General features: G+C 35.8%; 1 protein-coding gene across 1 annotated transcript in view; it reads left to right on the forward strand.

Moving 5' to 3' along the window:
- Nucleotides 1–12,941, forward strand: part of ACSS3 (acyl-CoA synthetase short chain family member 3) — a 166,167-nt gene that overhangs the window by 97,046 nt on the left and 56,180 nt on the right. Inside the window, exon 8 of the mRNA XM_061125269.1 lies at nucleotides 3,352–3,503. Coding sequence (XP_060981252.1) covers nucleotides 3,352–3,503 — 152 coding nt within the window. The remainder of the gene's footprint in view (nucleotides 1–3,351; nucleotides 3,504–12,941) is intronic.

Genomic DNA, 12,941 nt, shown 5'->3' on the forward strand with positions numbered 1-12,941 from the left:
GAATAAACTCCAGGAGTTGGTGATGGACAGGGAAGCCTGGCATGCTGCGGTCCATGGGGTTGCAGAGTCGGACACAGTTCAGAGTGACTGAACTGATACTGAAAGGCAAAGGAGAAAAGGAAAGATGTACCCAATTGAATGCAGAGTTCCAAAGAAGAGCAAGGAGAGATAAGAAAGCCTTCCTACATGATCAATGCAAAGAAATAGAGGAAAACAATAGAATGGGAAAGACTAGAGATCTCTTCAAGGAAATGAGAGACACCAAGGGAACATTTCATGCAAAGCTGGGCTCAATAAAGGACAGAAATGGTATGGACCTAACAAGCAGAAGATATTAAGGAGAGGTGGCAAGAATACACAGAAGAACTGTACAAAAAAGATCTTCATGACCCAGATAACCACAGCGGTGTGATCACTCATCTAGACCCAGGCATCCTGGAGTGTGAAGTCAAGTGAGTCCTAGGAAGCATCACTATGAACAAAGCTAGTGGAGGTGATGGAATTCCAGTTGAGCTATTTCAAATCCTGAAAGGTGATGCTGTGAAAGTGCTGCACTCAATATGCCAGCAAATTTGGAAAACTCAGCAGGGGCCACAGGACTGGAAAAGGTCAGTTTTCATTCCAATCCCTAAGAAAGGCAATGACAAAGAATGTTCAAACTACCTCAAAATTGCACTCATCTCACATGCTAGCAAAGTAATGCTCAAAATTCTCCAAGTCAGACTTCAATAGTATGTGAACCATGAACTTCCAGATGTTCAAGCTGGATTTCGAAAAGGCGGAGGAACCAGAGATCAAATTGCCAATATCCACTGGATCATCAGAAAAGTAAGAGAATTCCAGAAAAACATCTACTGTTACTTTATTGACTACACCAAAGCCTTTGACTGTGTAGATCACAACAAATCTTAAAGAGATGGGAAATTTAAGACGCCAAGCCTGGCGTGTTGCAGTCCATGGGGTCGCAAAGAGTTGGACATGACTGAGCGGCTGAACTGAACTTGAATTCCGTAATAAAAAAATATCACTCACTGCCTCATGTTCTTCTGAGGAATAGACAATCTAATGCAAGACAACTGAACCTTTCATAGTTTAACTTACAAAAAAGTGTGAGATTTTATTCATCACTTCCATTAGTATCCTAATTGTAATGACATGTTATCATCATTTTTTATGCTTAAGAAATATAATATTGATGGAATTTTGTTTGATGCAGGGTCAGAATTTATTATCTATAAAAATATGGTACAGTTTGTAACTATTGTTTCTAATAAACTATTGTTTCATTATCCTTAGATATAATTAATTTGAAGGTGCTGTAAAAGACAACACATGGTGTCCTGTGTGTAGGTAGTCATTGTGGTGTAGCTTTTTCTTTATGACTAGTACCGTTCTTCAGTGAGTATGTTATCATTGTCTCGTGATGCTGGCACTGTAGTGGAATTCAACTCAAATTGGCTATAAAATCACCTTCTTCAGTAGAGGTCAAACCACTTTAAAATATTATCTCAGGGCTTTTAGCTTATCAAAGACTTATTGGGAAAGCGATTTATTCTTATTTAGCAGACAAGAAAATGGCAGCATTGACAGGGCAAGTCAATTGTGTAAGGTCAGTTGAAAAATCACTTATATGGGGGTGAGGTGAAGTTTCCAAGGTTGCAGTCTGCCTCCTGGCGATCATTGCCTAAGACAGACTGAAGAAATAAAAGTCAAATGTTTACCTCCCTTGGATAGAAATAATAAAGTTGGTGCTGATATGCTCATGCCTTCAAAATATATAAGTTAAATTACATACATGAGTTGCTTGAATGTATTTGGTGGCTTTTTATACTACGCCAATGTGTTGACCTGTGTGGGATGGTAGTGAAAATAAATTAAAATCAGGTTTTCAGGGTAGTTGTGATAATGAAAATGAATTTCTAATTGCAAGAAGTATCTTCTTTGGTATTTAAAGAGCAAAAGGAGAAGTAACAATATAATAAAGAGGTAATTAAAAAAAGGAAAAATATAACTATATTAAAGAATATTGAGAGTAACTTTAAAAAATATGTAAAAACTAAATAGTACCCTAGGAGAGATCCAATTAGAAATGGATCAGTTCAGTTCAGTTCAGTTCAGTCACTCAGTCGTGTCTGACTCTTTGTGACCTCATGAATTGCAGTACGCAATAGTGAATTAAAATTATTAAACGGCTATGGTTGGCCTCATATCATCATCCACTCCTTTATTAGTTGTTTGGGGAGACCTCTAAGTTGGCTTCTAGCAAATTCTTTCCTTCCTTCCTCCCTCCTCCTTCTTTCTTTTTCTCTTCTTTTCTTTGCTTACCATAGTTCAGTGTTTCCCAGGTGTGTTTTCCAGGATATAAGGTCCAGAGGATGCTCATACGCTCTTCAGTTTTCAAGAAATGGTCCAAAATAGGGAACCAATTTATCTCAACCACTTCCAAAAGGATTTGACTGTGAAATAGACACATATACATATAAACATTCCAGGACCTGACTTCAGAAACAAAGGAAGAAGTACCAGTGATGAGAATGGATTGAGAAATGAGGGAATATAGTTGGGCCAACATAGATTTTATGGGATACTTTGATTTTTCACAGAATTACTGATTTATTTATGCCATGCTCATTTTCAGTTAAAAATACTTTGTGTCCTTTTGAATTGCATAGTCCATGGAAATTGGTAAATTTTTGTGAGTGGATTGCCTGTTGAACATGCATAATGTCATTTTGAGGCTGTGGAAAACCTACATTTCGAGATATCTTATTAGATTTTTTTTAATTCTTAGAAATTGGTTTTCTTGAAGCGAGACATCTAATTGAAAAGGTCAATGCTGAGAAATCACTGCAACTCCAGGTTTTTCTGTCTTCTCATATATTTTGAGACTTGCTATTGTCATTTTTAATGGAGATCATGAAAAATGCGTAATGTTAGAAATACATAGCAACCACATTTCTCATTTAGTCTGCCAGACAAAACAATGTATTTAATTGCTTGGAAAATAGAAGACTGCTATTATTGATTTGAATTATATATATATATATATATATATATACACATATATATATGTGTATATATATATATATGTATTTCTAGTCCTTTATGTTTCAAAACTTAAGAAAGGAAGAGTTGCAATTTGAAAAGCTTTAGGATACCGTATTGGAGCAAATCGCTTGTCTGATGCCTGGGTATTTTGTTTCTTTATGATAGGACATGGGAACATATTAAAACTAAGATACGTTGAGAACCCCATTTTATCAATATTGCTATGTTACATGTGTAAGTATTGAACAGTCGATGAAACAGGAGACATTTCACCCAGTGACGTTCTGAATGGCTCTCTTGTAGGGGAAGCCGGTGGGAACGCCAGATGCCGGCGCCTATTTCCGTGTGCTCGCGGAGCACGGAGTGGCCGCCTTGTTCACGGCGCCGACTGCAATTAGAGCGATCCGTCAGCAAGACCCTGGGGCAGCCTTGGGGAAGCAGTACTCTCTGACAAGGTGAACTTGGGATGCGCAGGGCAAATTACATTAAAAACTGCAATCACAGTGAATAACTGAACACTGTATATTTTTTCTAGCACGGCAGTACCGTTATGGAAAAAGTCAAAGGTTCTGAATGTTAAGAATGGCTGTTCTAAGTGTATTTTGGAAAGAGTTGGAAATCTAGCTATACTGCAAATATTTTTTAATACCATATCCTGTTTATTTCTGTTCAAATTTTCTCACAATAGTTCTCTTTTTAAAATCACTCTGCTTATATTTTCCTTAAAGCAGAAGGCTATCTGTGATTTATACATATATGTATATGTATGTGTGTTTGTGATCTAGTTCTTTACCACTAGCGCCACCTGGGAAGCCCCATTCTCTCTGGTAGTAAAGAACCCACCTGTCAATGCAGGAAACATAAGAGACGCAGGTTTGATGCCAGGGTCAGGAAGATCTCCTGGAGGAGTTCATGGCAACTCACTCCAGTATTCTTGCCTGGAGAATCCCATGCACAGAGGAGCCTGGCAGGCTACAGTCCATAGGGTAACAAAAAGTCAGACAGAGTGAAGTGACTTAGCATGCACATATACATATATAGAAATATATATGTGTGTGTATATATATATATATATATATAATATCTACCTTTTGAAAATAAACTAATAATCTGAATAGAGGGAAAATACTTGATTTTACTTATAAAGATAAAATGTGCAAATTATAGTCCAAATTACCTATGTCGAAAGAGTGAAGGAAATTATTTTCCTGTTGTTTTGTAATAATGTGCTCAGAATAGTTTAGATACTTTTGTGCTGGTTTATTGCCATTCATTTTAGTTTAATGATATGTACATTCAGAGATAATTATAGCAATTTGTGTCTTCAAGGCAGTTTCCAGCATCAGTTCTCATTGAACTTTTCTGAGATAGGTCACTGCTATCATAAACTAAAAGGATTTTGTAGTTTCTTCAAGTCAAAAGTGCTTTTAAATTAAGTCAGTTTGAAATTTTTAAATTAAATGCCAGATGTTATGAATTTTATGCTGCTTTGGCCTAAAGAAGGGGTTAGAACTAGATACCATACAACAATTGCAGATGTAAGCAAGAATATTTCAGTTTGGGCAGGGTCAGTGATTTGGTTCATTTGTTTCTTTTGGGGGGGAAAAAAAGGATCTGGATTTACATAAAATGTTCTTAAGATGAGTGTACAATGTGTTCATAAAATAATCTTATATTGTATTTCCATTCACTTTATTTACTACACTGTGATTTAGTTTTCTCCATTTCGGGAAAAGAAGAGAAATATAGGTTTTGGTAAAAACATCTGAGGCTGTGTATGGTCTCCATGTCTTGAGACAACTCCAGGGGTTTTGAGGAAATAGTGACCTTGTTCTTTCACTGTCTCTTTTCTGACAAATGCATTCTGATTACAGGGCATGGAGGTGTGTGACGATCAAGCTAAAGTCTGTTGTTTGCTACATCATCTTTCCCCATTTGTTACGTGGGTTTCAGATGATATCCTTTACTACAAAGGCAAGAAGCCATTTCTAATTTTCCTCAAGTATAAAGTGTCAAATAAATACCAAATGAATACCTATTAAGTCACCAATAAATGAATACCTATTAAATGCCAGATTTACTAGGTATTCATTTGGTATTAAATGAATTTCAGTACCAAAATACCAACTCTTTAGAATGAATAGGTATAGACATAGAGTATGAGATTTTAGTCCGTGAGATTTTAATGTAAGAGAAATTGCAATAAACTCCCCCGATCATGCCCCTTTGTCTTTAGGCATTTAAGTTATTCGTGATGATAACTTGTGAACCTATGTTTTAAATATCTATTTAGGAATGCAGACTCTAAAACAGCCTCAATTATTCAAATGACTACTATTAATAAATGCAAACACTTGCTGATCACCTACTATGTGCTAGGCATAAGCAGCCAAAGTTTGTTGTCTCACTGGTTATCACAATAAGTAGGAATTATGATTATTCTCATCTTATAGGTAAGTGAGGTTAGGGCCAGAAGTTCAGTGACTTCTTAGGAAGAAACTAACTCAGGTGATCTAACTAGAGCCTACACTCCTTACTAAATACCATGAAAATAACATTTCCTATGAAAAGTAAGTTAGGAGACTAACCTGACCTAGGGATTTTTGTCATTCATGGGATAAATATAGCTTTTCCTTTTCATATATTTATAGTCTATACGAATAGTACCTTCACTGACTGACTTTGATAGATTCTGACTTGTGGACTAAGAGAATGTTAGAAGAGACCTCCAAAATCCAACTATCTTACTGTAGGCAACTGAGGTTCAAAAAAAGTTAGGTTTGGATTAGAGGCAGAATGAAAACCAGAATCCAAGTCTTCTCATACAACTATACCTTTAAGTTATATTTATGTTCAAGACAATTTCATGCTGACTTACTGAGTGGACATTTCTTAGATATTATAATTGCAGCCTCGTGATTGATTTGCAGTTCGCTTTTCTCTTCTTTTACAGAATGTTTTGTGATGGTATTTTCTTTTTAAATGTTACACAGCTCATCAAAGGTTGTTTTAAAATAAATTTAAAGATGTTCCCCTAAATTTAAGAGGGTACTCTGAAATAGATAACTAACCAGAACTGTAAGTTATTTTATCAGACAACTAGAATTTGGAAAAATAGGTAAGACATCATCTAGTGAAATCATTTCATTTCACAGTAGAGAAAACTTTGCCACAAAGAGGTAGAATAACATTCCAAGGATTACAGAGCTACTATAGGGCAAAAGCTGGGCTAGGCAGTACTGTATGGTAATTTGGATTCTGACTATGGAGTTAGACTCCCTGGGTTCAAATCTACCATTTACTGACTATGTGACCTTCAGAAAGTTATGTAATCTCTCTGTTATTTGTGTGTGTGTGTGTGAATTAGTGCAAGAATATAATGAAAATAGAAGGTACATAATCCATGCAGAGCACTTGGAACTGTTAACATAGACTATCTTAGCTATTATTATCATGTGCCTTCTAATTCACTGCTCTTTTTCATACATCATAGTGATTTTTATGATCCCCCCATGATCTTCTAGTTCAATTTTAGTAAAGTTTGAAAAATAACCTGTGCTGGGATTTCCATTCAAGATAGCGCAGTACCTCATACTTTGATGTAGCCTTTCTTTTCCAATTACACAGCAATGAGTTAATGCGAAAAAGAAGAAGCAGAGCCTCAGCGCTGAGCTGAAAAATAACCATTTCTGCGGACTAGAAATGGATTAGAGTGGCAAAATGGTAAGGGTGGCTGAAGCCAGAGGCTTGCTCGGCGTACGGGCAGTGTTGGCAGAGTAACAGGGACTCAGTGTTGCTTTGTACTCCCGATGGAGTCAGAGTTTGCTCAGTGGTTGAGGATGGGCTTGAGGATGGGCTGGGGTGTTAACACGCCACTCAGGAAAGGCGGCTGATAATAATGACTGTCTGTTGTTTTCTGGGACTGTGACTTACAGCAGACGTTGGTCTAGGGGTCTGAATGAGACAAAGGTCAGCCCAGCAATCAGAGACTGAACCAAACTGCCCATCTGTCACCCTGGAATAGGATCTGTGATATCCCAAGCATCACTGTGAATTAATAATTCTGAACCATCATTATGGCATCAGATGTCACCAACCTATTGAACAGAGAAGGTGAGCATAGGAAAGAGAGAGAGAGAGATACAAATAACAACAAAGAACTTCTATCTTGAAAAGATTGTGGGAAATAAAATTCCAAATACATGAAGAACTCTAATTAAAAAATCAACAGAACATGGATTTATTCCAGTTGACCTTATTTTTGTAATATAGTCAAATCAAACTTGAAAATAAATATTTTGAGGATAATCAATCATAAACTAATCACTTTTATGTAAAATTATTAAACTTGGATATAAAACAATAAAAAGGTACAGTGGATAGTGTAAACTAAATAAATAAATATATGGACACAATGAAAGATTCTGTTAAAATTATAGGATATTACTGAGGAAATTACTCAGAATGCAAAACAGAGAGATGACATAAAAAATCTGAAAGAACAGTTAAGAGACTTGGAGGGAAGAATCAGTTCTATTTGAACAGAAGCCAAAATAACAGTAATAAAATGGTGGAGAGTTTTTTTCAAAGGGTTATTTGAATTTTCTAGTGGGGAGAAACAGAAGAAAATAGAATGAAGGAAAAAGATGGAGATAACCACTGGGACATTGATGTAAAAATAATGATGTTCTGTTGTGTGAACTAGAAGTTGATGAGGTATTACTGAAATAATACATTTTATTTAACCTATGTTGACACAAGTGAAGAGTAGTTTTCTCTTCTTTGGTAGCTTATGGACCTTGAAAGAAATATTCATTTTAGTTTTCTTCTGCTTATACTTTATTACCAAAAATTCTTCACCATAATTTGGTTTTGGCTTTTTATCCATTACTATATGCAGGTCAGGAAGCAACAGTTAGAACTGGACGTGGAACAACAGACTGGTTCCAAATAGGAAAAGGAGTACGTCAAGGCTGTATATTGTCACCCTGCTTATTTAACTTATATGCAGAGTACATCATGAGAAACGCTGGGCTGGGTGAAACACAAGCTGGAATCAAGATTGCTGGGAGAAATATCAATCACCTCAGATATGCAGATGACACCATCCTTATGGCAGAAAGTGAAGAGGAACTAAAGAGCCTCTTGATGAAAGTGAAAGAAGAGAGTGAAAAAGTTGGCTTAAAGCTCAACATTCGGAAAACTAAGATCATGGCATCTAGTCCCATCACTTCATGGGAGATAGATGGGGAGACAGTGGAAACAGTGTCAGACTTTATTTTTGGGGGCTCCAAAATCACTGCAGATGGTGATTGCAGCCATGAAATTAAAAGATGCTTACTCCTTGGAAGGAGAGTTATGACCAACCTAGACAGCATATTAAAAAGCAGAGACATTTCTTTGCCAACAAATGTCCGTCTAGACAAGGCTATGGTTTTTCCAGTGGTCATGTATGGATGTGAGAGTTGGACTGTAAAGAAAGCTCAGTGCTGAAGAATTGATGCTTTTTAACTGTGGTGTTGGAGAAGACTCTTGAGAGTCCCTTGGACTGCAAGGAGATCCAACCAGTCCATCCTAAAGGAGATCAGTCCTGGGAGTTCATTGGAAGGACTGATGCTAAAGGTGAAACTCCAATACTTTGGCCACCTCATGCGAAGAATTGACTCATTGGAAAACACCCTGATGCTGGGAGGGATTGGGGGCAGGAGAAGAAGGGGACGACAGAAGATGAGATGGGTGGATGGCATCACCGACTTGATGGACATGAGTTTGAGTAAACTCCGGGAGTTGGTGATGGACAGGGAGGCCTGGCGTGCTGCGGTTCATGGGCTCACAAAGAGTCGGACACGACTGAGCGACTAAACTGAATTGATACAGCATCCTATGTATTTTGGAATAAAATTAATTTAATAACAGTACCATTTTACTGTTTCCCTTATTGCTTAATTTTCAACTTCATTTGAGTGTTGAATTGTGCTCGATTTTATGTAGAAATGAGGAAAGATGGATAGGTCTCATTCCCATTCATCTCTCTCTCCATTTTTCTGTTCTAGATACTGTATATTGTCATTTTGTTTATCCTTTTAGTGTTTCACATTTGGAAGTCGGTTCATCTTTTCATGTGTTGCCATCATCAGAGTATCTCTCATATATTGAATTATTCTATACCAATCTAGGGCAGCGCTATCCAGTAAAACTGATATCTACAGTATAGTAAAGCAACATGTCACTACTGAACTCTTGACAAAGGGTTACTACTGTAAAGAAATTGATATTTTTAAATTTTTTCAACTTTAAATTAAATTTTAAATAGCCAGAGATAGTAGCTACCATATTGTACAGTGCAGAGACAGGATGTATATAATTAATATGAGTAAATTTACTCTCCAGAGAGTCCACATAACTGTGAAAAAATGGCTAATTTTCACTTTTATAAATTTTTAAATAAAAATATATTTTTGAATTTTTAAAATGGGCGTTCATCTGTTTGTAATATTAATAAAATAGTGGCAAGGTCATTAATGAGAAATGTCACTGTTGGAAAATGTTAATATTCCTTTTTTGCAAATCTAAAGGACTAAATGTCCTTTAAAAAATAAGAATACAACTCTTGCCCTTAGGCATGAGTTTATCTTTAAATTATAATTTGTCTTTCCATTATAGACTTATACTAAGTTATCATTTGGTTTTAAAAATATAAAATTACATAGTATGGTTTTGTTTATTGGAGGAATTAGGAGTTAAATAATACTGGATTAAATATTTATTAAAAGATTTTAAATTGTTCTGTCAATTATGTCTTATTCTTGAATTTTACCTTTGTTTATAATGTGTTTATACTCATTATATAATTTGAAGTTGGTAATTGATAAAACGAGTAACTTTGGGGCAGTTTTAGGAATTTTAATACAAATGTAGATAGATAGTTTCTAGTGTATTTAGGGAGAAGAGATCATCTATGCTATTTGATGTTAGGCAAGAAATACTGGAGTAGCTTGCCATTCCCTTCTCCAGGGGATTCTTCCAACCCAGGGATTGAACCCAGGTCTCCGGCATTGCAAGCAGACTCTTTACCATCTGAACCACCAAGGAAGTCCCTAAATTACCAGTGAACCCCAAATTTTACCTCTGCTTTTGGTAAATACTCAGGTGATTTTAATGAAAATGGAGGGGATTTTTCTGACTTGCAGTGAAGGCAAACACCACTTTTACTATTGTTTGTTGAATATCATACCTTTCTGTTTTGCTTATTAGTGCCATTATGAAGATTGCCATCATGTATAATGTATAATTAAAAGAAAAAAAAACAATAGAATTATAATATAAAACCATAATATTAAATAATAAGTTTAAAGATAAGTAAGGCTGAAATTTATCATGAAATAAGGAATCAATGCTATGCATGATTTTTTTTATTATTTTAATCAATTAAGTTAGTTGAAGTTTACTTGGCTAGGGAAGGAAAGCCAAAAAATTAATTAAAAGTTAAAAAAAATGATGGTAATATCAAGGTATTAGTTGCCCCTTGATTAGCAAAAGATTATTTTGTATTGTGTGATAACATTTTTCAATGTATTTTACATTACATTTTCATTACTAAATACTCTTGAAATTCTAGTTCTTGAGCTTCATATATAAACTAAACACATGACTATCTGGATCTTGTAGAGCTTTTTGAAGCCATCTGTGGCTTGACAGATGATGGGAATGTGGCCTCTGATGTCCATAAAGTACTTCCTTTTTGTTGTTCTTTGCCTATAGTATTAGAATCAGCCGAACCTATTCATTTTATACATTTCACTACAAATTATCTAAATGCATATTCTTTTTCAGACCTCAGACAGTTGGATATTTACTTCTGCTCTTAAAGAAAAATTTGAGACTAATAAATTCTGTTACATGTGTTGTTACAAAGAAAGAAGGTAGAAAAGGTACCATATGCTCTAGAATATGATTACACTTTCAGTGAAAAAAAAAATAACTGCTCTGTTGGATAGTAAGAAAACCATGCTTGAAACCTCCTATAGTCATAAATGGCAAAAATACAACAGAAATCCTAGTAGGTATATATGCCTGTATGTGTTCTTTCTGTTCTTCAAATTTCCTATAATATTATACAACAGCAATATGATTCTGTATAGTTAATCTAAATTGTGAAGCACGTATCCATGATCAGTCATGAAAGGTGTCTGTTTAGTATGGTGTGAGGCAGCCCCAAAACAGTGAATAGTAGACCTTTTCATTCAGCCTTTTTTGTGTCTATGATTTGTCATGGATACCTGTGTTTTCCTTCTAGTTCTGTTTTCTTGAATTTTACTTTGATTTAGGATCAGGTATTTTAAAGTTTGGGTTTGGTGTTTGTTTATGTATTGGTTTTTCTTCTTCCAATGACATACAAATATTTCTAAAAGGCTTTTCAAGGAAACAGGAGTTGTCAGAGGTGATAAGTCCTGTTGCTCAGGCCTCTCAGATAATCTGCACCTCCATCTTTCTCCCTGGGGCTGCCTGGGTTCAGGTCTCACCACTTCTCTGTGATGGGAATAGCCTCCCAAACCCGGGGCCCCTGGGCTCCTGCCCTGACCTTCCTTCTATCCTCCCCATTCCTGCCAGTGATGTCTTCTAAACCAAAAATCTCACTGTGCCACTCTCCTGCTGAAAAGCCTTAACTGGCTTTAATTAGCCTCTCACCACCTTCAGGATGAAATCCAAATTCTTTAGAAAGTTCTATAAGCTCCTTTGTGACAAGGCCCAGGACTGGCTCTCCAGATGGCTTCTTGCTCCTCATTTACCCTGCTGCTACTACTGCTGCTAAGTCACTCCAGTCGTGTCCAACTCTGTGCGACCCCATCCCTGGGATTTTCCAGGCAAGAACACTGGAGTGGGTTGCCATTTCCTTCTCCAGTGCATAAAAGTGAAAAGTGAAGTCAGTCAGTCGTGTCTGACTCTTCGCGACCCCATGGACTGCAGCCTACCAGGCTCCTCTGTCCATGGGATTTTTCCAGGCAAGAGTACTGGAGTGGGGTGCCCTTGCCTTCTCCCCTCATTTACCCTAGAAACGTATAATATACTTAATCACAAAAGTTTTTTAAAAAATGTTTGATAGTTTGAATAAGATACAATTAAAATATTTTCATATTTTTTAGTCATAAGATTATCAACAGTATGGCGTTTATATCCTTATTTTGTCTTGTTTTTATATAGCATCTAAAATCATAGATGTATCAACCTTATTTAAACTTTAAAACTTTAGTATTTGTTATATTTTAGCCTACTTTAATAGCTTAATGTGTTACTATTTATTTCATCCTGCTATAACATTTCTGTCTGATGAGGTTATAATTGATAATCCAGATTTTAATTTCAAGCAAATTATAAATGAATACATATTTGATTACCTAAATTTTAGGTAATTTTAGGTAATATATTTTCTTGAATTGCAAATATATATGTAGTTTGCGTAAATTTTAAATATCTAAAAATCTCAGATATTTTGATTGATATCGATGTCATAAAGATGAATGATCCTAAGGAGCTGTGAGAAATAAACAAGAGGCAAGAAATTATAGAATGAGATATATGTTTGTAGCAGAGGCAGCATAGAGGCTCCATAGTTGTGGAGCACTGTGTGGGAATATTTGAATCTTCATGAGATTTTTATGAAATAAGGGAATGATAAATCTTTTATGGCTATACTACATTGTACAGGATGGGTAGGCAGGTTTTTACATTTGATTTGTATTTATTTATTTATGTTTTTATTTTAACGATAGTGAATTAGCTCTTCATACACACCTTCTTTGTTTTGACAGACAGACCATGGAGCATTGAGAATGGAAGAAAAAAGTAGTCATTCTCTCAGTGAACCACCAGTGGTGTCAACCCAATTCTGTTTT

The sequence above is a fragment of the Dama dama genome, chromosome 3, assembly GCF_033118175.1.
Source record: "Dama dama isolate Ldn47 chromosome 3, ASM3311817v1, whole genome shotgun sequence".
NCBI lineage: Eukaryota > Metazoa > Chordata > Mammalia > Artiodactyla > Cervidae > Dama > Dama dama.